This window comes from Chelonoidis abingdonii, chromosome 7 (assembly GCF_003597395.2).
Source record: "Chelonoidis abingdonii isolate Lonesome George chromosome 7, CheloAbing_2.0, whole genome shotgun sequence".
Classification (NCBI taxonomy): domain Eukaryota; kingdom Metazoa; phylum Chordata; order Testudines; family Testudinidae; genus Chelonoidis; species Chelonoidis abingdonii.
Genome location: NC_133775.1, coordinates 18,782,080 through 18,809,706, shown reverse-complemented (window position 1 = coordinate 18,809,706; position 27,627 = coordinate 18,782,080). Strand labels below are relative to the sequence as shown.

The window sequence follows — 27,627 nt, the reverse complement described above, 5'->3', positions numbered from 1 at the left end:
GAATGGTCCCTTTTGGCTTTAAAAATCAAGGAGTTATCAAGGCAGAAGTATCCATGGAAGAATGTCTCTCAGTGAGGTCGTGCTCATTCTCCCCAGTCATCTGGCAGCCTAATGTCTAATTTGACCATTGATTGTTGCACAGAATCCCAAAATCCGTCCCAATGAATCTGTGATATTATTCCTTCTGTAAAAAGGAGCCAGAAATTAGGAACAATGCCCTGGAGCCAGCACTTTCCACTTTCAGGAGTCCCAGATCTGCTCAAAGTTCATGTCGCTGGTGCTTGTAGAAGTTGTAAAGGTGATTGGGAACCAAATATTATCCTATATAATTGTACTTTTTCAAAATATTATTGCATCTGTGTATATCTTTGTAATGTATGGAAATCAGTTACAACAATGTGTGTGTGTGTGTATAAACACATATGCATATGTATTTCAAGCACTTTTAATGTTTGCTGAACTCATTTACTTCTTTTGAATCAAACAGATGGTTTCAGTTTTATTTAGACTCTTTGAATGATCTCAAAAAAACAACATTTTCTTAACCCAGTCTACAGATTAAAGCAATGCAATGTGCTGCTCTGATGATACAACTTTGAGTACACTGGTTATCCAACAGCAGTCTGTGTAGCTGAATTTCCCCCAATGAGCAGAGATTCTCATTTAGAGCAGAGTCTGGAACACAAAACCTGAATTAACTCAGCTACTAAAAGTATTTTAGACACTGTTCTACAGTGCGTTGTGCAGATAAACAGAAAATAAAGGACACCACATATGCTTTTAATAATTCCAATTTAAAATCAATTTCCCCCCTTCATCTTAAAGACCTTTTTGGTGTATAATCAGAAGATTGTGACTCTATTTTTAATAATTTTATATTACCTCAGTAATATAACTGTCCTAAAACATACTAAATTTTAATCTTTAAAGATCAAACAGGAAGAAATACAATTGGTTATATGTTGAGTGACTTGGAGGTGATAAGCTCTCCTATCATAAAAAAAAAGCCTATAGGAGGGTAAAAATTACTTGTGATAGTCCATGGACACTATTTTCTGGAAGAGAGAGGTTTGTAGGCCCACCATAGCCATTGAAGATACAGCCAGAGGACAGAGTGCTCTCAGAGAACCCATAGATATGGCATGCATGACTATAGGCTGTAGGATTGGTTCCTATCATAAAACCTTCTTGGTTAAGCAGCGCTCTGTAAGCAGAACATCGGAAAATCATTCATTTCCTTTTGATTGGGTAAAATGTAGTCGTTCATTCCAGAGCAAGTGCAGAGAAGACAAGGGGACAAAGGTGCAAGCATACATACCATCTATCTGTAGCTCTCCATGTATTGTGATGCGTGTCAGTCAAGAAGGAACTAAGATGCTGGCTGCAGAAGATAGTGTCCGCAGTCAGAGCTGTTAGAACAAGAAGGTTGCTCAGGGTGCTTTAACTTAGTTATGTTCCATTTTTGTAACACAGCTAGTGCTTCTGTGTTGGGAACAATGCTGGCATCCCACGTCTTCTACACAGAATCGCAGCTCTGCTGGTTTTCCACAGAGGGGCTTCTGTTCTGTGAGCCCAGGGGTGAGCATGATAGCTCTCAGGGAACCTTTCTGTTCCCTGAGCATAGTAGGGACTTGGCAATTCAGACTTTAAATAAATGCATTTTTGATAAACTCAGTTAAAATGCTGTTGTTTTTTTTAATAGCAAATCAAACACATGTTCAACTAATTAGTTTTTAAGCATCCTGAAGCTAAAAAATAGCTTATCCTCTTTGAACAATGATTTAATTTCTCTTTGTACTGGAGTTTAAACCTGTTCTATCATAAATCCCAGTATACATAACAGTACCCTTTGCAAAGACATTCATACAAGATTGTATTTCCCATCCATACGCATCTGAGAACCAGCTCTCACCTGGGGCATGAAACACACTGAACACTTGCTGTAAGGGGAAGACTCTCATTGACTTCAGTGGGTTTTGAATCAAGTCATGAAGAGACCAAGAAGAAAACTGGCTCCTTACAAGACAGTCCATCCTTCAGGATTAGCCTGTGAGCCATATGTAGATTTTCCACCCTCCCATCTTTCAGTTCTATCACATGCATAATTGATTACTGAAATTTAAGTATCATGTATAAACTGTTAATCCATCAATGTTTCACTGGTTATTGTAAGAGATTCATAGATTTCCAAGGACAAAAAGGACCACTATGATCATCTAGTCTGACCACTAGAGTAATGCAGGCCATAGAATTTCCCCAAAATAATTCCTAGAACATATCTGTTAGATGATGCTAAGGTGATAGATATGTCAGTGCTCTACACCTTGAATCGACATGGCACAATGATGCAAGCTGCAATCTCTCAAGCATTTTTCAAGCCAATTGTCTTAATACAGGTCCTGTGAGGAGGCAGAGTTGCCTTCGAGATTCTCAAAAATATAGGGCTTAATCCTATATTAGGATTAGGCAAAGGCCCACATATCTCCCGCTAAGTGCCAGGGGCCTTCACTGCCCACTGGATTCAATGGAAGTTGAGGGAACTCAACATCTTGTAGCATTGGATCCAAATTGACCACTATAACAGTACTTATAACAGCACTGACGTATGACTATACGAATACCATCTGCAGTACTTTGAGTTAGGTGAGCTTTTTAAAATTCTCTTGATGACCAAAGGTAACAGAAGAATACTGAAACAACTAGCAACTGTAGTAGGGATATTCTAAACCTGTAAATGCTTGTACAATTTCATTCATGCAAGGCACTAATGGACTCTTCTTTGGTTTACTGTTAAATATCTCAGGCCCTGGAATACACATTTAGCAGTTCTTGTACGTCCAAGTCTTCCAACCCAGTTTTCTGTGGAATAGTTCTCTGCTACCTCAGCAATTTTCATTCTGTACAAACTCGCCATAATTAATCCTTATCTGTGGAGGATATAGTAATGTGAACCCCCATTTTGACATGCATTTTGGCCTTTAAACATAAAAAGTTTTCTATTTATGTAAAGATAGACTAATTTGGGAAGGATGAGACGCCAGACTGAACAGACAGTATATTGCCCTCTCATGTCACAATTCTTAAGTTTTATTTCCAAACCTCCAAAGATTCACAAACAACTATAATAGCTCTTTGAAGGAAGTTGCCATGCTGATTCTACCGTTAGAAAGTCTCTAAAATTCTCTCTTCCTTTTTCTGTGATGCAAAAACCATATTTGGTTCTTTGAATTTCCACCCAAACAGGAATTCCCAACATTCTGATACTTTTTGGCAGTTTAATTTCCACATTATCCAATTTATTTGAGTAGTTTTTCTTTTTAGCTCCCAAATGAATTCTTGTCTCTCTGTTTTAGCGTTCATTAACTCACGGCAAGCTATGAGTCAAGTCTAGGCTTTGAGTCCCAGAATTCACAAACTTCATTCACCGAGGGGAAAAAAGCTCTGCTTGAGGGTTTACAGGCTTTCTGCTCAAAGCAGATCTTACATTTTGTAACAGCTGTAAGTGTATATGATTCTTTGACAGATCTCTGCTGCGGATAACCTTCTAGTAAAAAAACTACATATAACTGTGAGTGGGTGGGAGTTGGAGTTAATGTATTTCTATGCAAAACCAAAAAGTATGTGAAAGATTTTTTTCAAACCTGTCCTTGCTGCTCCAGTAGGCACATTTTCAAACTGGTATGTGTAAACCTATCCATAGGCACCTAAACAAGCGATATGTTAATTGGGGTAATTAAGCATCTGCAGCATTATTATTTGTACATTTGTGCTTATGTGTGATTTATACTTGATTTCACAGCAGTTTTTGATATGACTATTGGTAGTTGTTTTAGCAACTACGGGACATAGGCAGCCTGCTGTGGTGTATGTCAGATGCATGATAGGAGTACACCAGTTGTGATGGACTAGCTAACTAGGGACTTTCTCTTGTCACGTGGACATTACATTCTTCTCAAACCAATGAATCTAGTAGTAGCAGTAGCAGCAGCAGTACTATAGTAGGTGGTAGGAGTTGTTATGAGGATGGTCTTGGTTTCTTCATACCCCCATTCACTGTGGGCATCCATTTGATAATAAGCCAAATTAAGAATCTTGGTATCACTTTCAAACATGCTTTTTACACGGAGAGCCACGTGCCAGCCACAGTAAAAGGTGTTTTTTTTTAAAGTTACAGTTTTGTGTTATTTATTGAAGATTTTATAACAGCAACATAACTCCAGTACCACAATGCTTAATCGTCTGCATGCATTTTCCTTTGTACTTGAAACAGATGCCAGTAAAGTGTAGATTGACTTCAAGATGGCACTGGTGTTTTTTCAAACTCTTACTGCATAGGCCAAGAAACCTCCAGCTGAAACCCTGGTGAAAATTTTAGTTTCCACTTTCTCAGCATGTTTGAGGCTTAGGATGCATAAGATGTTTCCAGTGATGCAACTACTTAATAAAAGCGTGGGAGAAGAGTGGGGAGAAAAGTGGAAACCAGGAAGGAGAATGCATTCATCTTGCATTGAGCAGGATATCAACAAGATAGTAAAAAAAACCAGGTGTGTGAGTCACATGTGCATGAAAACGTGATCTTCCCAAACATTTTGATTTTACTAATGAGATGATAGTTTTTTATGTATGGGCACAAAGATAAAAGTTTGATCAAGGGACACAAAACTCCAGTGTTCAAAATATTCCTTTTCTAACACTTTGAGTTTGGAGCGATAGTAGCCTGCAGCCAGGTGGAAGTTTAGTATAGATGGAATTAGTGATTGATTTTTGCCTCAAATACAAAACTTAACCTTAAATACAGCAAACGTCTTAATTGCAATTCAGGATCTGAATACAATTAACCTGGAAATGACATGTCAGCTCCATGGGCTCCGTATACATGAAATATTGAAGACCTGGTCATAAAAGTATTTATTGCATAATTATTAATGGGGTTCTTGTTGCACATATACGCCCAGATCCTCAAAGGTATTTAGGTGCCTAACTCCCACTGAAATCAATGGGGGTTAGGAGTCAACATACATTTGAAGATCTGGGCCATACATCCCCACACGTACACACTGTGCAGAGCTTTTGCATGTATGCAGCACTGAAGTCTCACTTAAGACCTTAACAAGGAACTTATTAAATGGTATGCTGGAGTTCTATTCCAGGGTTGAACTTCACCGACAGATAATAGCACAGAATGCATTATTTTCTCAGTGTAATTGTATTATTGCTGTCTTTTTAGTATCTCCCCAAAATATCTGCATGGTCAGGTTTTAAATAAAGTTTAAAGATTCGTATATTTCCACATCAATTGTCATAAAATACGATGTGCAAAACCCTGCTTGTTTTACTCAGGTGATGAGGTGTTCTGGCTTTTAATAGACTCCTTGCTTGAGTAAGGTGAGCAGATTTGGCCTTCCATCAGATTAGGTTTTCCAAATACCTATCATACCAAGATTCAGGAAATACTGATTTTAATATTAAAACAATGTTTTAATAAACAGCAGCATAAAATAATCAGTGTTTAATATCATCTCTGGTGTGTGAAATACAAAAATGCACATATCTTCAGTATAAAATAGTCTTTGGCATTACAGTTTCATGCTTGCCTAATTGAAATGCCCATAATTAATAAATCAATCATCAAGTAATACAGTGATTAAATGCATGCAGTGAAAACAAACAAAAACAAAATATATGTATAAGGTAGTGGCTGAATATCACCATAATATATTTCAAGAACATCTACAGCAGGTTAAAAACAAAAAAGAAACAGACCAATGTATAAAATGCAGCGATGTATTTCACTTCTGCTATACAAAACACTTTTGTGCAAAAAGATGTGAAAAATAAAGTCATATTATACAACCTTGTCAACTGAGCAAAGGATTGTTTTAATTGTGTGGACACAAAAGATATTATTTTAATACAAACAACATTGTGAAAAGATGTAATGTACATAGTACTTCTGTAAATCATTAAAGTGGTTTCAAAATGAATAATCTAGATTGATTATACCTGAATTAATTTCAGTAATAATACAAATGTCATTTTTCTAAGTAAAAAGTTAACTTTAATTCACATTATTTTAACTGATAGACAAAGTTGCCATAAATGTTTTCAATACTTGATGGAATGTGGATTTCCCATTTTTAGGGGTTTCTGGAGTCATAGTCACTGAAATTATGTACTGCTCTGAAACAATAAATACTTCTTGGGAAAACTGATTGTCTCATATAGAATTGTGGTTTGAAGCTTTTTCATTAAACAGTTGCATAGCAACAAAAGGATACAAAATTTCTGTTATAACTACACATATAAAATTATGAAATGTTAACTTTAACCAGTTGATTCATGCTCTGAAATTAAAATTCTTAATTTAATCGCCTTTAAAGGCAATTTCTTATAACTCCATCTATTTTTAGCAGACATTACCAGATTATTTTAGTAGACTGTGAGTTGATAAGTCATTCTACTGAATGTTAGGACATTTTATGCAGTTTTTTGGTTTAAATATTAAAACTCAGACTCTCACCTCGGGTGAAAAACAAAAACCTACCTGAAATAATTAATCCAGCCATCAGATGTCAACATTGAGTCACATATTTGAAATACCACTCTTGACTGAAAAAAACCTTACAAATGTTTAAACTAGCTATTGGAAGTGAATTGCATATCCAATAAATCTCTGAACATTTGCATCTCTTAAAAAAGTGATTGACAAATATTAAAATGTTTTCAGAATAATAAAGTTTCCATGAAATAAACCATATCAGAGCTTTAAACAGCTGTGACAAAGTGTATCATGGTCATCACAAAGATTTTTTTTTTGTTTTTGTCCCTTATTGAAATAAACATTAGTTTGGTACTTAAAAAAATGTCTGTTCACATTGTTGTGTGTTAATACCACAACGATTTTTATCTGGTTGGTGTCTGCCTATCCTGTTAAACACAGTTAAACTTCACAGAAGATACTTGTTGCAAAAGTCTGTTAAACAACCAGAAAAATCTTTAATAAAATATTTGAATATAAATCTTTTCTACTTCTTTCTAATTTGTACTGTAAATAGTTATATGTACAAAGGCCTGACTTATTTACAACTCTGCAGAAATCATAGATTCATTAGGTCCATGAATATTGGGGTCTCCTAACAAGGATGACTGTTTAGAGTCAATTTTGTATGGTTTCTGAGTTTTATTTCCAAAAACTGTTACACCAATTCCACTTGGATGACTTGGAATTGACATATGAGATAGCAAAGGTATATTTGCATCCTGATTGGATCCTGAAGAAGGCAAGCTAGTCACATGACCTGTGCTAGTTGATCCACTTGCACTGCTTGGTGAACGGCTCTTTGGAGGTGGACAGTGCTGAATTACCCTGGGTGGGCCTGGTGGTTGGTAGTGGGCAGCTGGGAAAGCAGCATATCCTGGAGGAATCGGGTATCCATTGATTGGAATAAATCGCTGGTTTTGAGGTATTGGTGGTCCAATGAACCCAGCTATTTGGCCTTGTGGTATACCCTGTGCTGGAAACATGTAATTAGGGTATCTAGGATTACTTAGGTTACTAACTGGGCTTGCACTGAGTGAAGTTGTTTGAGTGGTGGCATTTCCACCAGAGGGAGTAGTAGAGCTAGTGTGACTTGAAAGTCCCTCCCAGGAACGCAGCCTGGCATGGATATCTTTAAATCTTGGCCTCCGAGATGGAAGATCATGCCAGCACTCTGTCATCAAGCTATACATTCTGGGAGGACAGTCTTCAGAGCATGGTAATAATTGTCGTTTCCTGACCATCTCTATGACTTCTTGATTACTAAATCCATAATATGGTTGGAGTCCAAAGCTGAAAATCTCCCATAAGACCACACCAAAGGACCAAATATCTGAATCAGAAGAGAACTTGCCATACATAATTGCTTCTGGTGGCATCCAGCGAATCGGCAATAGGGACTTACTTTGAACTCTGTAATAATCTGCTGAGTATATTTCTCTTGATAGTCCAAGGTCTGAAATTTTCACATGAAGTTGTTCTCCAATTAAAATGTTGCGAGCAGCAAGGTCTTTATGGACAAAAAAATGACTGGATAAGTATTCCATTCCTGCCGCAATTTGAACTGCAATATGAAGGAAATCCCCATGGTCCAGACTGGATTTGACAGTACCGTCCTCATCACTGCTACACCCAACATCTGAATGTGGAGATCGCATGATAAGGAATTCATGGAGGTCTCCCTGATTCATATACTCAAAAAGCATGCAGACGGGTTGTTCCTGAGTCACTACACCTAGGAGACAGACAATGTTAGGGTGATGAAGTTCTGCCATAAGAGATGCTTCTTGCTGGAATTCTGTCCACTGCTGAGGATTGTTAAAGTCTTTTAATGTCTTGATAGCAACAAGCTGAGCATGATCCATGCCTGGAAGATAGAGATGGCCCTTGTAGATTTTTCCAAGAGCACATTCACCCAGTTCTTCCATGAAACGAACAGCAGAAAGAGGTAACTCCTTAGCTTTGCTCTGTTGAAACAGCAAATCAAAGACTAGGTTATAATAATGGGGTCAAAAAGGTACCTAAATTAGAGACCTATTCTCTGAGCAAGGCCACAGACCTGCAGCTCCCTGCAATAGTATCTATAACTCAAATGGCAGTAGAAATACTGTGCTTTTGCAGTGTAGGTAGACCAGACAGGGAAGAAGCCATTTAGGGACACTCTGTATTGTTGATCCAAGCTCTGTAGTGGCTCCGTCCACAGGAGTGTGGGTTGCCACCACTAGCAGAGATACTGCTGTGACCACATTGCAGAAATATTGGAAGCCTGGTTGAGGCTGGGGATTCCAATACTATAGGACCCATGCAGTTCCTCACGGAATGCATCTTTACTCCTGCTGTGTATGAGGGAGGAGGATTTCCCTGTACCAAAATGAAAAATAACTTTCCATCCTTTACACAAGACTGCAGGTGAACAAAGACTGAATATAGGATCGCTTATGGTCACAGTGCGGCAAAGAACTTCAACATGGACTTAATTTTAATCACATGACTAGTCCCATTGATTGCAGCTGAACTACACACATGCTTAAGTCCAGCTTTAAGAGACCAGGGCATATAATGTTATGTGCAAATTTATGTTTTAACTCTGACTTAGGACTCAGTTAAGTTTCATCCTAGAGTTAGTTAGTTAACCCTTTGGCGTACAAAAGAGATTAGTTCTCTGTATACTTGAGGGAGTGTACAAGCTCTCCCCCACCCCCTCTAAAAATCAAGAAAGTAGAATCAGCTGGAAAAACATCAGACTTTGGTCAAAGGAGAATAGAAACGAGGGCCAAATCTTTTTCAAACTTGGTTGCCTAACTTAGGCAGGTACATCCATATTCAGACACTTAAATAAGCGAACTTATTTTTAGAAGTTAACGTCAGTGGGTGCTCAGCACCTCTGAAAATCAGGTCACTTACTGAGATGCCTAAATTATGGACTTGGTAGCCTAAAGGTAGGCACCTGAGTTTGGAATCCACATTCAGTAAAACTGTGTAGTCAGAAACATTAGCATTTGCTTTCCTGGAATATTGTCAATGCAGTTTTTTGCATGAGTAATATGCAAAAATTGACATTAAAAACAATTTTAAAGTTGCGCACTCACAGTAAATGAATTCTAGTTATACTGACCACTTACAAATTTTAGATAAATATTTCATAAGGAAAAAAATAAAATCATAAAGACATTTAAACAAGCATCCAGTAGACTGTATGGTGATGGCAGGAAATTAGCTGTATTGTTGAAGAACAGATGGTTTATATTATATAAATCCTTTAGGCTAAAACTTGTTTAGGTCTGGCATATTGTAAATTATATTTTAGTAATGAAAGTGAAATGACCTCTGTCTGACCTCAGGCAGGGTTTGTCTGTTTGAACCAACATAGTGGAAAACTATGAAAGAAAATGAAGTCATAAAGTTTTGGCAGGAGGGGCTCATTTCACGTTAAGCAGTTATAAATCTGCTTAGTTTTTGTTTGACAAGTATTTGTCATACAGTGGTGTACAAAATGTAAAGAAGTGTAAAATACATACGAGGCATCACGCCAAAGTAAACCAACTACAAAGGGAAAATACAAAGAATGAAGCCCACTGCTTCTATCTCTTTATCAGTTGCTTCCACTAGTTGAATGACAAGATGGACTCAGTTTATTATATTCTCTAAGGAAATTAAGTACCTTAAAACTGAAACAGGCTTTTGGTTTAAACGTTAACATTTTCATTTGGAAGAGTAAACATACATCCACCTCAGTATGAGCTAGAATGTTTTTAACCAATGTTGACATTGGTACTGGATACAATATTTTAAAATAGAATTCTACTTCCTTTCTTTTTTAAAATTTTGTTTGAAAGGCAGCCAAAACAGTTGTGTCAGTGGGACAGCCAGTCACTCTCCCAACAGGAAAATATACAATCGTCATAAATGAAATCAGGTGGTTTTTGCAGCATATCGTTTTAAACATGAAAAGAAAACGCTGTGGTCTATATTTCCAGACATTTATGGGCAAAACACTTTGCCCACGCTGTATGCGTAAAGCATTAATATGTTGGTGGTCAGGAGTAAAACCTGAACCCCGCTAAGTCAATGGCAAAACTCCCATTGACTTCAGTGGGGCCAGAATTTCCTCCCAAGTATCTAATACAAAGAAAGGACTAAGATTCAAAATTTGGATCCAGTGAAGGGGAGGTTTGGACATGGGGTTTGGTTTAGGCACATCTTTAATCTAATGTGTACTGTACTGAACACTAGATTTATATCGTGATTTTCTATAGGAATTAACAGATAGTCCCTCATTCTGCCCCTAAAAGTAGAAGTTAGGGTTAGGTTAGTTTTTGTTTTTCAAAGTACTGACTTCTACTTTAAGGGGCAGAATGATAAAAATGAGGGACTATGTTCTGTGTGTTTATTGGACTCAGTTAATTTGTAATGTAAAGTACCATAGATCAAATTTTGGCTGATTTAGCACCTATGTAACACATCAGCAAGAGACTGCATGTATGGTTTATAAATTGTGTAGAACAGTGCATCCCGACACAAACATTTCCCAAAGGGTCTAATACCCTGGTTAGAGCTGACTGCTTTCCAGCAGCTATAATAACCAGTTAAAAACAAACAGAAATCTCATAAAGAAGGTTTCCTCTAGAATTTCCAGCTAATGTTTGCAGACTCTAGCGATTAAAGACTAAGGCTTGGTTAATATTAGAATGTTTGAGCGCTTTGCTGTATAAAACCTCTGAACCGTTTACTGTTCCCTGTCCCTAGTACAAATCTTGAAGAAGAGGAGCTGGCGTAGTTTTTTGACCCATGAATGATAAAATGACGGTATAAAGATTCATATGGAGTCAAAGGCATGGTCTCAGGTAAGGAAGATTAAATAAAATATGAACTAAAAACAGTTGTTTGCATTACATGTGTAACGATGCAGGGAAGCCATGGCATGCCGTCTTCTCAGCCTTCTTCAGTTATGTATTTTCACTAACGAGTGGCCCAAATGAAAATCCTGGATTCAAACACTTCTGAAACTTGATGCTTACTGGTTTGGGCCCCAGCTCTGTTTTTTCACTATCCTTTTGTTGCCTTATAACCCATCTTCCTTCTTGAATCCACAAACTTATTTTTCTAAATAAGGTACTACAGTTAAATTTTTCTAAGTAAGGTTCACGTAATGAAATTATAACAAGACTTCACAATACAAAATGAATGACTTGAACTGGCAAAGTCAGCACTCTGTTCTCTCCACACAGTAGATGCTGTGGGATTACCTTTATTGTTACCTTTATTGTTAATTTAATGATGAAATATAAACTTCAATCTAAACTTTCTGCAGAGTCGGCTTACTCCTGGGATTTGTCCCTGCAAGGTCCTTTTATATTCATCTCTTTCCCCAGTTGCTTCTGCCCATGAGAGAGAGAAAAACTACCCCTGGTCAGTCTTCCAGCATGAGTCAGCAGAATAGCTCTGCGTCTCTCCCCCTGAGAGGTCCTAAAGCCTGACTCCCTGTCACATGGGCATACTGCAAATTCAAAGCACAATGGATTATTTAAATAATTTTGCCTGGACCCTCTGCTGACTAATTCTTCATAACCTAAGACTATGAACCTGACACTGAAGAGCAAGCAGTAGGCAAGCTGCACATGTCATGATTGCTATATCAAACCTAAAACAGATCTCTACTTACAAGCATATTCACATATGGAGAGCACAGATCCTGAAATGTAAGTGTAACCTCCTTTTCTTAGGCTGAGCGACTAAAACTGCCATGATTCCGAAAGAATATCTTTGGCGTGTACAGCAATATTTATAGAAGGAAGGTTATGCACAGTTTGCATTGCTCCTAATGCCTGAATCTGGATTCATTTTGCTAACTAAAATAACAGCTTAAAATAACAGGTATGTCTAGACAATTTGATGTAAATTATTCTGCACAGTTTTCTAATGTATTATGTTTTAGATACTGAGGATATTCTCCTGCTTGGAAGTGGCAGAGCCCCATGTCCAGTCATGCAAGTGGCTGCTCTGGACATTTCCAGCACCTGCCCTGCTAATAAACAATGAGCTCATTGCTAATCATTTTTGCAGTGTCTTAACTGCTCGGTGAGGCTTTTTTTTTTTTTAATTGGAAAAAAGTGCTTCATGAAATTGGAGTTTCAGTAAAGAGGAACAAGATTAGGAGTCAGGGAAGAGGGGCCCTATGTTTCAATAAGGCAGGCTATAAATATGGATAGGTTTTGGTGCTTCATTTTGCAAATATCTCTAAAGAATGTGTAAACTTGAACATACAAGGAGGAGAGCATTTTACAGTGATTTCAGCTGAATAACAGGTGAGGCAAGGATACAAATGATCCATTAAAAAGTGTCTTCTGAAACAGCCAATAAAATGAAAGAATTCATCTTCCTCCCCCCTTACTTACTAACTAGAACAAGGCCTCCACGTCACTTCACAAGCAGTTGCTTACTTCGTTAAAGCAAGCTTGAGTTTCTTTTCATCCAAATATATATAGACCATTCGCTTTATGCTGCACCGTATAACGTATAGTATAATGATGACAACAGAAGGTGTTCAAAAAGTGCAGCCAACGACACTGACAGAGACTGTGTGATGGAAATCAATTGGGTAATATTTCAATTCTGGATTGAGCGAACCATGCTAATTCCATGCTCTTCAAAACAGCAATTTACAAGGCAGAAATCAGGTGCACGATTACCTTTGGTTTGTATGCATTTAGCATTGACATCTCGACATTTTGCCCTCTGACGTGTTTGGGCTGTCTTTGTACTGGAGGGGAGGAAGACTTCTGGTTGTTGCGGCAGACGCAGATGAAGAAGAACAACAAGGCTATGGCCAGGGGAATAGTAACACTTGGCACCAATATATATAGGATTTCCATTTTATTCTTCTCCTTGGAATCTTTGGAATCTGGATCAGAAAAGAAAAAGAAGGTGAAAATAATGAAAACACATGAGGCATAAAATATCTCATGCAAAACAGTAAACTCCTGTATGTGCTGGAAATGCTTGAGAACGATAAAACAAATGGTGGATAGTATTATTACAATATATAGTGACTTCTACACCAAAAACATTTTAATGGGAGGAATACTTACTGCTGGTGTTGTATTACTATAATATTAACATAACTATTTTATTTGTTACTCAACAATTATATATCAGCAGGGGAGTGGATGACTTAGTTCTAAGGCCGAGGAGACATTCTTCTCTGGGTATCACTTCAAATCTGGTCCTGGTCATAAAATGGCTGCAAGTCATTATCATCGTAACCACTTGGTGTGAAATGTGTTGATAGTACGGCTTTATTTCCTAGTGGAGGAAGGATATGGCAAAAGTAACTTCAGAATTAACACATTAATTGGCAGCCTCAGTAGCGAACAGAGTATCAGGTCCAGATTTTATTTATTATGTGTATCACAGTAGAGCCTATAGGCCCCGTTGTGCTAGGCACTGCACCAACATGTAAGAGACAGTCCCTGCCCTGAAAAGCTTATAACCTAAACCGACAAGGCAAACACTTCTAGACTGACAGCTGGATTGCCACTCTCCCAGCAGAGTTTTGTTGTCAGGGTCTCTAGGCCCTCTTATCTGGCTATTTTCAGAAGGGGTAGGAAGTTGGTAGTAAATAGAAGCATAGTGAGAGCAGTTCACTTGCCCAAGATCATAATGACCCATGCCTGCCAATACCCGGGGGCGGGGGGCAAGGGCAGAGAGGAAGAGTGAGAGCAGCCGGCTTCAGTAGTATTACTGAGCATGCTTAGGCCATGTGAGCATGCTCAGTAAGAGCCAAGCAGCAAATCAGGGGTAGGGGGGTACGTGACCATACCTCTCCCACACATCACCTCTGATGAGTCAGTGTAGGGCTGGGAACAGATCCAAGTCAGCGGAGGGCTGGGAACAGACCCCCACATCTCCTGAGTCCCAGTGAAGTGCCCTTTTCAGTGGACTATGCTGCTTGTCATGGTCCCAGCACAGAGACAACTACCATGGAGGCACGCAGTGGTCTCCAAAGTAGTCAGTCAATCTGACACTATGCAAGAGCATGCCGAAAAGAGCTCAGAGTGGGATTACTGTATATATTTGTTCATAAGCCAAACTTTTTTGGTAAGAAGGGGGAGCGTCAGAGAAGGGGGTCAGCTTATGAATGGGTATAGAGAGGGGGGGAAAGGTAAGACACAGCTCCCCCCACCTCCCCAAACCGAGAGGGAAAGAGGCAGCAGAGCCAGAAGGGAAGAGGCAGGGCCAGAATCTCTCCTCTTCTGGCCATGCTGCTCTCCCCTCAGCCTCCGAAGCAGCTGCAGCTCCGGGGGTGGCAGGCTGCAGCCACGCCACCCGGCCTGCTGGAGCAGCTCCGGCTGGGCCAGAGATATCCTCCCTGGGCCCACCCCAGGTAAGGTGGGAAGGGATGGGATGGGAAGAGTGTGGGGAGGTTCCGGGTTAGGGGTGGGGTCATGTGGAGGGTGGTCACGGGGGTTACTCCTCTGACCCCCAGCATCCCCCCACAAAAAAATTTGCCCACCCGTTGCTGTCCTGGCCCATGAGGGTAAGTTGCTGGTGGGCCGGGACATTTTGTTTACTTAGGTTTACCTCCGTGCCTGCGGACGCTCGAGGTAAACAAACTGTCTTGGGCCGTCAGCAGCTTAGCCTGATGGTCCGGGAGCCAAAGTTTGCTGACCCCTGAATTATAAGGTTGGCTTATGAATGGGTCATAAAAATTTGCCATTTTTTACTTATCCATCTTGGGGAGGTCGGCTTATGATCAAGTATATACGGCACGTATAATAAATTAATACTGTAGCTACAGGCTACAAAGTGAACTTTGGAAAATACCTTTTAAATCCCCAGCAAATAATTATTCACATTATTAGTGTCAGATTTCATGTATCTCCAATAGGGCATGACACTTGCTGGGGGCCATGAAGTGTGTTTCTCTAGTGAAGACTTGACAGTTGTTGAGTTAAAATGAGACGAGGTAGGCCAAGAAAGCCCTTCTGCTTTCCAAACAGGATGTGGTTGCCCTGTGACAGTAGTTATTAACAAGGCTCATTTAGTGCTAAATGCAAAGCTAATTATTTTTCTAATGCATGTTTTGGCAAAGAAAGTTGCAGCTTATAACTGACTTACTAACAAAGGAGTCTCTTCTCCTCTTGGTGCACAAGGGACTTATGCAAGCAACTCCTCTTCAATGCTAGCATAAGCTACACGTATAAACCCTGTATGCATCACACAGGATGGCCAAGTGCCTAGGAATCCATATCCTTACACACAAGTCAAATTTGACTGAGACATTTTGATTCCACTGGGGATATGTAAATAAATTCAGACAAGCCAAACAGTCTGTTAATGTTTAAGCCAAACCAAGTTAATGGGAAAAATCCCCACAGTTTTTTAAGAAAACCTGCAGTGAATAGTTATAATGGACATTGGCTGGCTCACATACTGAGGTGGACAAATAATTTGCAGACAGCTATTCATTAGACATCTTTCATTTCTCTTTCTAGTTCCCTCTGGAGGATCCTGACTTTAAATTTACATTACCTCCTCACCAGCATGCCCCAGACTCTCCATACATGTCTTTTAGCTACGGACCTGCTCTCCCCACTCCAAATGTTTCTGGATATTAGCCTAGCTATGCCTTTGAGAGTGCTGGCTCTGCATTGCTTTCCAAGTTGCTGGCTCTGCACTGCTCTGCTTTCTCTAAAATCATTCTATCCGACTCACTTCTGCAATCAGTCTTTTCTTTCCTTCATGCAAGTCACTGTTTCCCTCCCTCACAGAACTTACACCTCCACTCATTTGACTCCCCTTATTTGGTTCCCCTGCTCACAGAAAATTGTGCTTCTGCTGCCCACACTTCACTTGTGGATTGCTAGCTGTTCTGCCCCCTTGCTAGCTGCTACCTATTCCCTTGCAGCAGGGGTTGGTTGAAGAGTCATTACTAGTCCCTCTGATCTGGCTTTTTGCAGAATGGATGGGAAGGAGGAGCTTTCTATAGATAATGTTTTTGTGTGCACACGTGTGCATGAGTGACCCTCCCATTAAAAAAAAACACTCTGGGCAGGTGCAAACCCCCAGTCCATTTGGGGATAGTGGAGGAGTTTGCCATCTGGAAGAGCTGCCTCAGCAAGAGCAGGATAGAATGCAAGTGCCTGTAAGGGCCTGCTGCCAAAAGGCTGCTGGAGCCCAGTCCAATTCAAGCTCTACCAAAGGAGGCTGAGCGAGAGCAGGGCCATTATGACAAGAAACCTTGAAACATCAGCCAGATCAGTAGGATGAGAATGTCCAAAGTACTGAGTCAAAGAAACCACAGGTGCTGTGGCAACAAAGGGGAAGGGACAGATCACCAGCACCAGAAGCAGCTGATAAATCACCAAGGATAAGAAAAGACGTGAGACCTTTGAAATGGTCAAACAGCTTTTTGCCAGGAGCACACTTTCAGATTTTGGTAGGTCGGGGCAACTTTAACAGTGATTCCTGGGGCTACTTAAGCACTTAAACTCTATTTTTTTTGACAGATAACTTAGCAATTAGCAGACAGGAGCCCTGTATCTAATTCCTTTATGAAGGAAAGAAATTTAAATAAATATTAGACCCACTCAGCTCTAATAAGAACATGTTCTGACATCTTGTGGCAAATCATTTAAGGGACACTGGTTAGGTTTAAAATGTTAATGTATACTCTTACTTTTTTACTAACTCTGTGGAGAGAGCGATCCTGTCAGGACTCCTGGGTTCTATCCCAGCTCTGGGAGAAGAGTGAGGTCTAGGGGGAAGCAGTAGGGAGCAGATACATTTGGGTTCTGTATAAGAACATCAGAATGGCCAAACTGGGCAAGCTCAATAGCCCAGTATCCTGTCTTCCAACAGTGGCCAATCCCAGGTGCCCCAGGGGGAATGAACAGAACAGGTAATCATCAAGTTGTCCTGTTGCCCACTACCAGCTTCTGGCAAACAGAGGCGAGGGACATGCAGAACATGGTGTTGGCTAATAGCCACAGCTATCCTACATGAACTTATCTAGTTCTTATTGGAACCCTGTTATAGTTTTGGCCTTCACAACATCCCATGGCAAAGAGTTCCACAGGTTGACTGTGAAGAAACACATTTTTTTGTTTGTTTTAAATCTGCTGCCTATTAATTTCATTGGGTGACCCGGGTTCTTGTGTTATGTGAAGGAGCAAATAACATTTCCTTATTCAACTTTTCCACACCATTCATGATTTTGTAGATCTCTATCATATATCCCCTTAGTCATCTTTTTTCCAAGCTGAAAAGTCCCAGTCCTTTTAATCTCTCCTCATACGGAAGATGTTCCACGCCCTTAATCATTTCTATTGCCCTTCTCTGTACCTTTTCCAAATCCAATATATCTGTTTTGAGATGGGGTGACCACATCTGAATGCACTGTTCAATATGTTGGCGTACTGTGGTTTTATATGGAGGCAATATGATATTTTTCTCATATTATCTATCCCTTTCCTAATGATTTCCAATATTCGGTTAGCTTTTTTAATTGCCACTGCACATTGAGCAGCTGTTTTCAGAGAACTATCCACAATGACGCCAAGATCTCTTTATTGATGGGTTCAGCTAATTTAGACATCATCATTTTGTATGTATAGTTGGGATTATATTTTGCCAAGTGCATTACTTTGCATTTATCAACACTGAATTTCTTCTGCCATTTTGTTGCCCAGTCACCCAGTTTTGTAAGATCCCTTTGTAACTCTTCACAGTCTGCTTTGGACTTAACTATATTGAGTAATTTTGTATCCTCTGCAAATTTTACCACCTCACTGCATACCCCTTTTTCCAGATCATTTATGAGCATGTTGAATAGAGCCTTGTCTACACTGCCACTTTACAGCGCTGAAACTTTCTCACTCAGGAGTGTGAAAAAACACCCCCTGAGCGCTGTAAGTTTCAGTGCTGTAAAGTAGCAGTGTAGACCAAGGGTGGGCAAACTTTTTGGGCCGAGGGCCACATCTGGGTGGGGAAATTGTATGCAGGGCTGGGGCAGGGGGTTGGGGTACAGGAGGGAGTGTGGGGTGTGGGAGGGGGTGCAGTGTGCAGGAAAGGGTTCAAGGCAAGGGATTGGGGCAGAGAAAGGGTGCGGAGTGTATGAGGGGGCTCAGGAAAGGGGTTGGGGTGCAGGAAGGGTGCGGGGTACAGGAGGGGGCTCAGGGCAAGGGTGGAGGAGGAGTGTGGACTGTGGGAGGGAGTTGGAGTACAGGAGGGGTGCAGGGTGTGGCAGGGAGCTCAGGGCAGGGGGTTGGGGTGCACAGGGGTACAGGGTGCAGCAGGGAGTTCAAGGCAGAGGGGTGGGGTACAGGAAGGGTGTGGGTGTACAAGGGGGCTCAGGGCAGGGAGTTGGGTGCAGGAAGGGTGCAAGCTGCAGGCAGGGGGCTTAGGGCAGGGAATTGGGGGGCAGAGTATAGGAGGGGTTCAGGCTCCTGCCTGGCACTGCTTACCTAAAGTGGCTCCGGGGTGGCAGCAGCGTACACCGGGGTCAGGGCAGGCTCCCTGCCTGCCTGCCCTGTCCCTGTCCCACTCCAGGAAGCACTGTGGCCCCTGAGGGAGGAAGAGGGGAAGCGGAGGGCTCCACATGCGCTGCCCTTGCTGCGCCTCCAGGTACCTCTCCCGAAGTGCCCATTGGCTGCGGTTCCCTATTCCTGGCCCATGTGAGCTGGGGAGGCGGAGCCTGGAGGCAAGGGCAACGCACGGAGCCCTCTGCCCCTCTGCTCGGGGACTGCAGGGACATGGTGCCGGTCGCTTCTAAGAGTGGCATGGGGCCCCCGGCACCACGGGCGGCAATCCCACAGGCTGGATCCAAAGCCCTGACGGGGCTGGATCCAGCCCACGGGTCGTAGTTTGCCCACCCCTGGTGTAGACAGTGCACCAGCGCCGGTAGCTATACCCCTTGTGGAGGTGATTTTTTTTATAGCACTGGGACAGCTCTCTGTGTAGTGCCACGATTACACAGCGCTGCTAGTGAAGACATGTCCTTAGACTGGCCCCAGTACAGACTCCTGAGAGACACCACTATTTACCTCTTTCCATTCTCATCTTCTATTCCTACCCTTCGTTTCCTGTCTTTTAACTGAAGTGCTCTGCAGTGCTTTCAGGGTCCTTAATTTACTTTAATGATAAGCCTTTTGTTATCTTAATCACCCTGCCTCGGTTTATAAACAAACTCCCTGCCCCAAAGGCTGTGCTGCTCCCAGCTTCCGAACTCATCACATCACACTCAAGCTCTTGCAGTTAAGAGCTCTGTCTGGGGATAGGGTGAGCAACCTCCCCTACGAAACTCAGGGGGGCTAAAGCCTTCCCCTGTCTCCCTTAAATGGCACCCTTGCTTTTTGCAGCAAGAATTGTGATCATTTTCACCTGTGTTCTCTCTTCTTCCTCACTTTGCCTGGTAGGAAAAAAACAAAAACAAAACTATTTATTTGGAAGCCTCCGTGTTCTAACATGTCCTTAGGCCCTGCCCTGCCATACTGAAGGCCATCATCTCTCTTCGGGAGTCCTGGTGTGTCCTACTGTCTTTTAAGTCAGTGTTTTTTTAGGGCAGGTGCAGTGGATTTTATTGGCACAAATGCAGATCATACACATTTTGATAGCGGGTGAGTCTCTTGACCTGTAGGCCCCAGATTTTTCTGAGAGGGCCAATTCACTGGAGTCAGTGGGCTGAGGCAGGGTAGCATTTAGTAGTTTATGGAAAGGCTGGGAGGGAACGTTTTACTGTGGACACTGGGCCAGCTGAGTGTGTCTGTGTTTTCAAAGCTGGATTTGTGCAAGTGCTGAGAGGGCCATACAGATGCCTATTACAAATCTAATTAAATGCACACTTGAGCTGAAATTTGGGTCCAGTTCAGATCATGTGGGTGGCAAAGTTCAAATGAATTCAGATTTAACTTTGCACAGCTCTTTTTCTTCTTCCCATATTTGCCATCTTATCTCATCTTATGCCCTCTCCCCTTCCTTACGCTGCCATTGCAGCCTCTCTCCTACTTGCTCCTTTCAGATCAGATTGTGTCAACTAGGCACTGGCTGAGGGCCACAACACCACAGCAGGGGGTGAGGAGAGGGGACTGAGGAACGGTTCCCCATGCATCTAGCTGGCTCTATGGACTGGTGAGGGGTGGCTTGATCCACAGCCTCATCCCTTCCTTTCCCAGTGACTTCCATCCCCAGGACTGCTAGAAGGGAGCTCCCACCAAGTACAAGGACTGTAACTGTCCCTGCCATAGGCGCTGAGTCCATGGGTGCTCCGGGGCTGGAGCACCCCTGGGAAAAAAATGGTGGGTGCTCAGCACCCATTGGCGGGCCCCGCTGATCAGTTCCTCTCCGTCCCCCACAGCACCTCCCGCACGCTGCTGATCAGTTGCTCAGTGGCGAACAGGAAGTGCTGGGGGGAGAGAGAAAGGAGAGGGGCAGGAAGAGGTGGAGTGATGATGGGGCACTCTCGGGGGGGGTGTGGAATGGGGCGAGAGGAGAGGGGTGGGGGGCAGCAAGAGGTGGGGTGGGGCCTTGGGGGAACAGGTGCAGCGGGGGGAAGGGTCAAGCACCTCAGGGGAAATCAGAGAGTCGGCACCTCTGGTCCCTGCTTCCTCTCACAACTGCATTAAGGAAGTCTCTATACCACGCTTTGCCTCATGTGTCCTTTCATGCTACTGCACACCGGTGCCAATACACCCAGCCCTTCCCCCCAATCCTCTGGCGAGGCTTCCTACACTTGTCTCTCTACAGCCTCACACTTGGATTATTGTCCCATGCTACAGATTTGTCTGCCAAAGACACCACAGGCCTTATCAACTGCTGCATATGTGACAGCTGAAGCAGGCTGCTCACAACGGGTCGCAGACCTGAGAAATAAAATGGCTGGGGGGGCACTGCTTTCCCCACTTGCCCACCTCTTCTGAGGAAGATCAACCAATTGGAGCTGCTGCAGGAAGCAGGCAGAGTCCCCTCCTGCCCCTTAGAAACCCAAGCCATTCTCACGGGAGGGGAGGAGGGAGCAGAAAGAGCCCAGCAGCTCTGGGTAGCTCTGTTCCTTCCTCCCTCCTCATCCCTCCTGTGAGGTGAACAAGGGGATAGCGCCTCTCCTCCTCCCCCCTTGCAGCACCTGGCCTGGGAAGGGGGAGAAGGAACTCTTGTAGCCCCTCCCCAGCCTGGGAAAGGGGATTAAAAGCCCCGGGAGCTGAAGGAGGAGTGGAGGTGAGGTGGCAGTGGGACAGAACAGATGTGAGGGCAGAACTGATGGGGGGCAGGATTGCTTTGGAGTTGGGGAGGACGTTAATTGTTGAGCAGGGGGATGGGCAGATGTCACAGTGATGATAGACCTCTTCCCCCCCACCCCCAACACTTTTTTCAGACCACTTTAAGCACCAGTTAGAACCAACAGGAGACAAACAAACAGAGGCACAGGCACCAATTCATCCCCTGCAGTGTTCCAATCAAGTGGAATTACCATTCCTATTAAGTAGCAGTCACTACCATGAAGCCTCATTACGCTTAAATTGGTTCCCTGGGAGACATCCCAATTAAGTCAGTTTCCCAATTAAGAAGGTCCTAATTAGGTGGAGCGTCAGATATTTTTAAAAATGTGCCTGCATTGGCTTTTTCAGCAAGTACAAAAAGAGCGAGTAGTAATACTTCATACCTACACAGCTCTTTACATTTTCAAAATGCAGAACAGCTCCTAACAATTGGACCTTTAACTAAACAACCAGCCACCTGACAGGATTCTATTTATTTATATTTTAAATAGGGACCCCGTCTCAGGATCTAGACACCTTAATATAATTAATCATGCAGTAAATACAATTAAACCTTAGCAGCATTAAAATCTTTCCACAGGAATTCTGTGGGCAGGCCAGCCAGACACCTACCTCTTCATCATCTAGGAAGCACAACTTCAGCCTTCTCCTTAGACCCTATCAACCAGATGTCTTTTACAGTGTACCCTAGAAGTCACCAAATTTGGGCTATTTCAGACTAGAAGGGAGCAAGTTCCAGACTCTTGCAGTCCTCACAGAGAATGGTCTGCCAGCCACCATATGAATTCAACACAGGGCATTACAACTATTGAGACAGTTTTGACTATGTAATGTATATGTTCCCTTTTTAACAAAAAATCTCAGCACAAACCTGAGCCAAAGCCCACTGGAGTCATTGGAAACCTTTCCACTTACTTAAATGTGCTTTGGATCAGACCCAGAATGCATACGATCCATAAGATAGTCTGATTTAATACATGTTTGTAACCATAATCAAAATTAATTTTAACTCAAGATTGGCTACTGAACATGAAAAAGCACCTCACTTCCAAGGGGAAAGTTATCATTATTGCCATCGCTTGTATGCAGCATAATCACTTCCATGAAACCTTTTACTACAAATTACCAGAACAAGAGTCTATTGTCATAAGACTCATTGCTAGGTGGATTTTCCAATATGTACCCGCAAGCAGCAGTGTGTTCTTCTTTACAGAATATCTGTATTATTAGTTTTAATGAAGTCTTAATAAAATGGGAACTATTTATTCAGATCTTCCTCCCACTCCCTCCAAATATCAGGAGTTCAGATAAAATGGGCCCTGGATTTCAGCTAATCCTGAGTTTGTAAAACCTAAATCCAGGTGCTGAAGTTTTACAAAATCAAAACCAAAACCCAGCGGACAAGTGTTTTGCAACCCACTCACCCCTTTTTTTTTTAAACAAAGGCTGAACTGTATTAAGCGAAGTTTGCATTTATTAAAATGATTAAAAATAAATCAAAGGGAAACAATTTTATAATGCATTTAGGATCAGGGCCCACAAAGCCAATTCTAGTTCACTAAGAAGTGATATTAATTTTAACGATTACTTTGAAAATGTAGAACACATGACATGCTAGAAACACTTGTGCTTCAACATATCATTGAGGAGGTTTAATCTTTACAACCTTTCCTAATAAAATATTTTCATGCTGTTGCTTCAGTTGCTTACCAGATGCACAGGTAAGAACTGTAAGGTTTCCCTTGTTGGGGAATTTCCTGTTTCAGATGCTGTGGCTTCAGGTACAAACACTGCATGTAGTCTTCTTTACCAGAGCTCCCTTTCCAGACACAACAAAGGCGTTCTGCGCACAGCTACACAGAACGTATGTGATGGAGCACAACTGTATGGATCAGACAAATGTTACACTTTTTCCTTCAAGAAGTAATTCCAATGTTTTCCCTTTAAAAAACAATCATAAATAAAATGGGACGGTTGAGTATTTACCACATGCTGCGATGTCACAAAGCTCAGACTTAAAATTTTCATCTAAGGTAAAGCACCATGGCGCTTCCTTCTGATTCCCTGGATTTCGACAATAGGAATGGCCCCCGTTTAACTCTGGGTATCTGATGGCGGTGAAGGTATGTGTGTGCGGATACTGAGAGTTCCATGGCTGGCACTGACGTCCAGACTTTGTCACACTGACGGTCCCACGGTAATCTACTCCAGTACTGTTGTAACATTTATGATCTGAAAAACATTAAAGCAATAGTTGATCGTGGCGAGTCAGAATGCTACTGTATATACTGACCACTAGTTGATCTAGGAGTGCATAATTAACCTCCTGGAGACTAAGCACAGTTCTGCTGACCTGGGGCCTGGAAACCAAATTCAAGGAGTAAGGGGTCTAAATCTGTTGTGGCTGTAACACTGGGCCTGTGTTGCATTCACATTCCTGGGAGGATTTAAAACTTATGCTTTAGTAATGAAAACAGCTTTCTCTGACTTTTTTTAATAAAAAATACATAAGAAGAGTCAAGACTACAGTGGGAACCTGAATCTCATTAATTATTTTAATATAAAGGTAGAGAATACATGGGACACAATAAATAAATAAATATTTCTTATTTTGGACATATAAACATTTGATGTTGCAGTAACTCAGTGACCAAGAGTGTGCTCCTGTCAATGCCTGTAGTTATGCCTTAGAATAACATCTTAGGCAAGTACGGTCTGGGCCTGATCCTGTGAGCCTTAATCATGTTGACTAGTCCTTAATCACACCAGCAGTTCCATTAGAATATATAGAACTACTGAGGCAAGGATGTCCTGCATGTGTAAGGGTTGCAGGACCAGGACCTTAGATGTTTATTGATCTTAAAATGTTACAAGTGAAACCATCTTTTTTGTTAGTTAATATTAACAAAAAAAAATCTGAAGCCAATAAACTGCTAGCAGCGTAAATCTGGAGGCAATTTAAGAAAATATTGAAAAAGTTATTGTGAGTTTCTGTAGGTCCTGGAATAACGAGCTCAGTCTTCCACCAACTTGATGCAAGACTATAATCATTGTGAGTTTTCAGAGTTCATGACTAACCCATTTTGGGACAGAGAGTGGTTTAAAACCTTTACATGCTGACCTGATCATTCTTGCATGGGTAACTAAGTCAGCAACTTTCACTTACTTTTATTTATAGGATCTGCCATGGGGATTCCAATCCGGATACAATTTACAGCTTCCGGGCTATCTGGCTGAGGAAGATCTTCACAGTTTGGCAGCTTTAATCTCATCAGAATCATAGGATTGGATCTTGCAAAAATATACTCTGTCTGACAAAGGACATTTTCCAGAATTTCACATTCATCACGGCACAGATCTCGGGGCTTTGGGGCTGGTGAGGTCTCATCGCAGTATGGGAAAGCGTAGTGGCACAAAGAAGGAATGGCAAACTGGGAGCATTTATCAGATAAGTGACTGGAAGTGCCAATCATAGTGAAGGCAGCTGTAAGATACACAAAAAGATTTTTACTTAACATGACAGGAGTTTTAGGCTCAACAGCATAATCCATAATCCATCCATACACATTTGACAATGGCAAATTACTAAAGTAAGAAGAACAAACTCATTTTCTCAGGAATTACAGTAATAACTATTATTTCAGAACACTGAATTCCAGCGGGGACGAATGCACATTCTAGAAATACAGGATAACAATTATTTTAATAGTTGGTATAATGTTCATTTCAGTGAAAAAGAAACTACATTTGGTGTCTACATTGCATTGATTTTAAACTGTCTCAAAACTACAAATTAAATTTTATTTATTTATTATTCATTTATTTTAATTCTTGGATTACTTTTACCTATTAGGTAAGAACAGCAGGTTCTACAGAATGCATAACAACAAAAATACTATACATTTACATATTGCATCCTTCATCCCAAAGGATCCCAAATCACTTTATAAACAAACTGATGGAGTGTATGAACTGCTGTATATTTAAGGAACATTTCCATCACTGCTGTGTTGCCATGTTTTAACAGCACATGGCAACACTGCATTACACTTCATAGTAAGAAGTCAAGTACACTATCCAATTAAAACCATAGGAGTGTTTTAGACCACTGGAAAGTCATTAGCTTGGCTGGAATCTGGCCATGGGCAACACACTGAAAATTGTGGGAAAGTACCATGAAGTCTTTACAAGAGATCAAGACCTTTGTTTTATGTCTCGTTGCACACAGGGCACTTCCCTCACACATCGCTGGGGCATCGGTTCCTTACTAAGTCAGAGGCAAGAATGCCACCTGTTGAATTACTTATACAACCTTCTTCAGTACCTGGGGTTTTCCTTAACAGTCTCTCAACCAAGCAATGACCCAACTTGGCCTTGCTGAGCTTTTCAAATATGCTGGGATCATAGCACAAGATCGACCAGATGTGACCCATACCTACCTCTTGTTCTTTTGTGTGCGTGCGTGTGTGTGTGTGTGTGTGTGTGTGTGTGAGAGAGAGAGAGTGAGAGTGAGGAAGCCAATCAGCTGTGCACATTTGATAAGACCCATTCCACTGAACACATGCTATATACCAGTCCGGATTAGGCTTTGCTGTGGCAAAACTCACAGCAAGTGGGAAGGTAACAAAAGAGGATATAAGGAAAAGATAATGTTAGTGGCAAGAGGCTGTAGCAGTTCTCTGGAAAAAGGTGTGTATTTCTGACAGCTAGAGGCAACATGCTTTACCTACCTGTAATCTGATTTTCTATTTCACCCTGCATATGTAGAGACTCCATATAAATTGTTCGATTCCCAATAAATCTTGCACAAGCAATCCCTCTGTATGGCTGGCAAAAACCATCCTCTTCATACTCGTCACTAAAAACAATCATACGCACAAAAGGCTAAAACACAACATATTTTAAATGGAATCGGTAGCAAAAAGTCACTAGAGGGAGTTCACATTTATATTATTCTAGGTATTTTTGAGGGTTCTGCTATGTTTGTCTGGCAGGGCAGAGAGCCTGCATATGGCCTGCCACACCACTTAAGACTGTGTTAAAGGATTAAATGGTGTTTAGGTGGTGCAGAGGGCATTACACAGACTTCATACCCTGGTTGAATATAATGGTAAAAGATTCTGTTGGTGGTTTTCAATATCCTGAAAAAGCGTCACAGAATGAAATACACGGAACATACACATTTATTCTTCAATCTTTGTGAATGTTACCGGTCAGTAACCCAGGCTAATGGTGTCTTAAGTGTATGAATTCTGCATTAGGGCAAGACTGTATTCTGGAATGCTGTTCAGTCACAATCGGAAGAGCAAACTGGGATTGGTTGAAAAAAACGGATTTACATTTATTTTAAATAACAGAGACGCTCTTTCTACTACTGAAACTGTGATGTTGGGAGAGCATTTTCCAAATCTTCTGCTTTAATCATTTGAACCTAAATGCAGTAATAAAAGCAACGTTGGACAGAGAAAGAAACAGAAGGGTGTGTAAAACATCACAGACCACTCAGCACTCACAGCTAATAGGTATAAATGGGGAGGAGCTCCTTCCATATTTAGCAAATGCTAAAAAATTGTTCATAAAACAGGGCAAGAGCTAGAATGGGAGCCCCACAGACACATTTGCTTCATTAATTATTTTGTATTTAGGCATTTAATACATAAATACAGATGTGAAAATATTTGCCAATATTCTTCAAACAAGACTAGGGGCTTGGCTACACTTGCAAGTTGCAGCGCTGGCGAGGGGGTTACAGCACTGCAACTTAGCAGGTGTCTACACTTAAAAGCTCAGCCAGCGCTGCAACTCCCTGTTTGCAGC

The 27,627-nt window shown here is 41.5% G+C and overlaps 1 protein-coding gene across 1 annotated transcript in view; it reads right to left on the bottom strand.

Annotated features, from left to right (window-relative positions):
* Nucleotides 1-5,457: 5,457 nt before the first annotated feature.
* The window catches only part of ROR1 (receptor tyrosine kinase like orphan receptor 1), a 252,747-nt gene continuing 230,577 nt past the window's right edge, over nt 5,458-27,627 (bottom strand). The window contains exons 5-9 of the mRNA XM_075067661.1: nt 26,541-26,668; nt 24,977-25,294; nt 23,797-24,042; nt 13,228-13,439; nt 5,458-8,505 (exon numbers count right to left, since the gene is read on the bottom strand). Coding sequence (XP_074923762.1) covers nt 7,081-8,505; nt 13,228-13,439; nt 23,797-24,042; nt 24,977-25,294; nt 26,541-26,668 — 2,329 coding nt within the window. The 3' untranslated portion in view covers nt 5,458-7,080. The remainder of the gene's footprint in view (nt 8,506-13,227; nt 13,440-23,796; nt 24,043-24,976; nt 25,295-26,540; nt 26,669-27,627) is intronic.